The sequence below is a fragment of the Setaria italica genome, chromosome IV, assembly GCF_000263155.2.
Source record: "Setaria italica strain Yugu1 chromosome IV, Setaria_italica_v2.0, whole genome shotgun sequence".
Lineage (NCBI taxonomy): Eukaryota > Viridiplantae > Streptophyta > Magnoliopsida > Poales > Poaceae > Setaria > Setaria italica.
Window position 1 is genome coordinate 35,931,103 of NC_028453.1, and position 2,927 is coordinate 35,934,029.

A 2,927-nucleotide genomic window follows, 5' to 3' on the forward strand; every position below is an offset into this window, starting at 1 on the left:
AAATTAAAATTTCGGGTGATAAAAAGAAATTACTGGACCTTAGTTGATAAATGGGATTATCAAGTTTATTGATATTTTATCGCTGATAAATTATTCGTGGCATGTGTACTAGAGCCTATCGAGTGTTCCGACAATATAAATAGCTACCTCGGGCTTGCTACACTCATTTGAAAAGCAGCACAGCTGAGGCAACTTTCTTGGCGGAGCCTAAGTTCAGTTAGCATTGCTCAATCGCTCCAAGCCTGCAAGCACAAACACAAACTAAATCCAAACATGGCAATGGAGGCAACAGCTGCAGCCACCTCGGTGCTTGGAGCTTCCTCGCTCACCTCTGCAATCCTCAAAGCGTTACTGCTCCTGGTCACGATGGTGTGCCTCGTTCGAACCATAAGGCCGCAGCGGAAGACCAAGTTCACCGCGTCGCTCCCGCCAGGGCCGACGCCGTGGCCCATCGTCGGAAACTTGCCGGAGATGATGCTGAACAAGCCGGCGTTCCGTTGGATCCACCACGTCATGAAGGACATAGGCACCGACATCGCCTGCATCAAGCTTGGCGGCGTCCACGTCATCCCGATCACCTGCCCAGCGATCGCGCGTGAGGTGCTGAGGAAGCAGGACACCACCTTCGCCTCCCGCCCGCTCACCTTCGCCTCCGAAACCTTCAGCGGCGGCTACCGGAACGCCGTGCTGTCCCCCTACGGCGACCAGTGGAGGAAGATGCGCCGCGTGCTCGCCTCCGAGATCGTCTGCCCCTCCCGCCACAAGTGGCTCTGCAGCAAGCGCGCCGACGAGGCCGACAACATCACCCGCTACGTCTACAGCCTTGTCAAAACGAAGTCCGGAGGCGCCGTCGACGTCAGGCACGTCGCGCGCCATTACTGTGGCAACGTCATCCGCCGCCTCGTCTTCAACAGGCGCCACTTCGGCGAGCCGCAGCCCGACGGTGGCCCCGGCCCGCTTGAGGTCGTGTTGGATGTTCATTCACTCAGTTCTTAGTTTCTTAGACATAGTGTGACACACGTGGCACAGAAGCAAACCCAACATCATTTCCTTGGCGGTTTTTTGCTGCCAAGGCAATTCCGGATTTTGGTAGTGTCTTACATGGTTATTGCAAGTCGTATAGTCAAAGTTCCATCATTCCATGCTACTACACAAACTGCATCCGCACGTAGTACTTGTTTGCTACACTCATAACACTAATAAACCTGAACATAATTAAGCTGATGGCAAGATTAATCGTATATAACAGGTGCAGCACGTGGACGCCGTGTTTAGATCGCTGGGGCTCCTCTACGCCTTCTGCGTCTCCGACTACCTGCCCTGGCTGCTAGGCCTTGACCTCGACGGCCACGAGAAGATGGTCAAGGAGGCCAACAAGATAGTGAACGGGCTGCACGACAAGGTCATCGACGAGCGGTGGAGGCAGTGGAAGAGCGGCGAGAGGAAAGAGCCCGAGGACTTCCTCGACGTGCTCATTACACTCAAGGCCGCCGATGGCAAAGCGTTGCTCACCATCGAGGAGGTCAAAGCTCAGTCGCAGGTGCAGATCTTCAAAATTCATACACGTTGCTTGCATGGCACGTGCTCTGCCACACGACACATGACACAGGAATAAAATATTCACTGATGACTGATCAGTTGCATTAGTGGATGATTTGCAGGACATCACGTTCGCGGCCGTGGACAACCCGTCGAACGCGGTGGAGTGGGCGCTGGCGGAGACGGTGAACAACCCGGAGCTATTGGAGAAGGCGGCGGCGGAGCTCGACGGCGTCGTCGGCCGTGGCCGGCTAGTGCAGGAGTCCGACATCCCGTGGCTTTGCTACCTCAAGGCCTGCATCCGCGAGGCGTTCCGCCTGCACCCCGTGGCGCCGTTCAACGTCCCCCACGTCGCGCTCGCCGACGCCACCGTCGCCGGCTACCACGTCCCCAAGGGCAGCCACGTCATCCTCAGTCGCATCGGCCTCGGCCGCAACCCCGCCGTCTGGGACGACCCGCTCCGCTTCGATCCCGGCCGCCACATCATCCCCGGGGATCCCACAGCGGAGGTCACGCTCTGCGAGAACGAGCTGCGCTTCATCTCCTTCAGCACCGGCCGCCGCGGGTGCATCGCGGCCTCACTCGGCACCGCCATGAGCGTCATGCTCTTCGGCAGGCTCCTCCAGTGTTTCACCTGGAGCAAGCAAGCTGCGGTCACGACCATCGACCTGAGCGAGTCGAGGAACGACACCTTCATGGCCAAGCCGCTCGTGCTGCATGCCGAGCCACGGCTGCCGGCGCACCTCTACCTGGGCATGTATAATTAATTTATCGCCTGTTGTGGTCTTGTGACATAAGAAAGTTCACAATTAATCCATCATCACTTCAGCTATATACGTAAAATAAGCCCAATCGTCAAATAATCTATGCTCTCGGCGTGAAATGCTGAAATAAGAAGGCACCTGAAATATATAGGAAGGGTGTAATGTTTTATATTTTTCATGTTTCAAAATAATGTAAGATATTTTAGTTTTTTTCTAAGTCAAACTTTGACAAAGTTATCGTAGATGTTAATATTCTTTGACAAAGTTATTGTAGATGTTAATATTCTTTATAAATATGGTCAAAGATGAAAAGTGTCATTTTTGAAATAAACTAAAACATCAAAGAGAGTACATCTGGTAGATCTACACCAAATTGGATTTGCCTTGACGGCTAGGACTTTCCTTGGTGGCCGAAATTTGGCCGCCAAGGAATGTTGTGTTTTCTTGGCAGGTCTAACAAACGGCCAAGGAAATGTAGTTTCATGGTGGTTTTTATGAGCTGCCAAGTAAATGATGCATTTCCTTGCCAATTTGGATTACCTTCCAAGGAAACACTTCATTTCCTTGGTTGTTTTAGTGACACGCCAAGGAAACGGTGCATTTCCTTGGCTATTTTGGTTACCC

At 53.0% G+C, this 2,927-nt stretch overlaps 1 protein-coding gene across 1 annotated transcript; it reads left to right on the forward strand.

Annotated features, from left to right (window-relative positions):
* The first annotated feature begins 273 nt into the window (after positions 1-273).
* Positions 274-2,306, forward strand: LOC101781613 (tyrosine N-monooxygenase). The gene is made up of 3 exons (XM_004967173.1): positions 274-963; positions 1,250-1,540; positions 1,662-2,306. The coding sequence occupies exons 1-3, from the start codon at positions 274-276 to the stop codon at positions 2,304-2,306; spliced, it is 1,626 nt and encodes a 541-aa protein (XP_004967230.1).
* Positions 2,307-2,927: the final 621 nt, after the last annotated feature.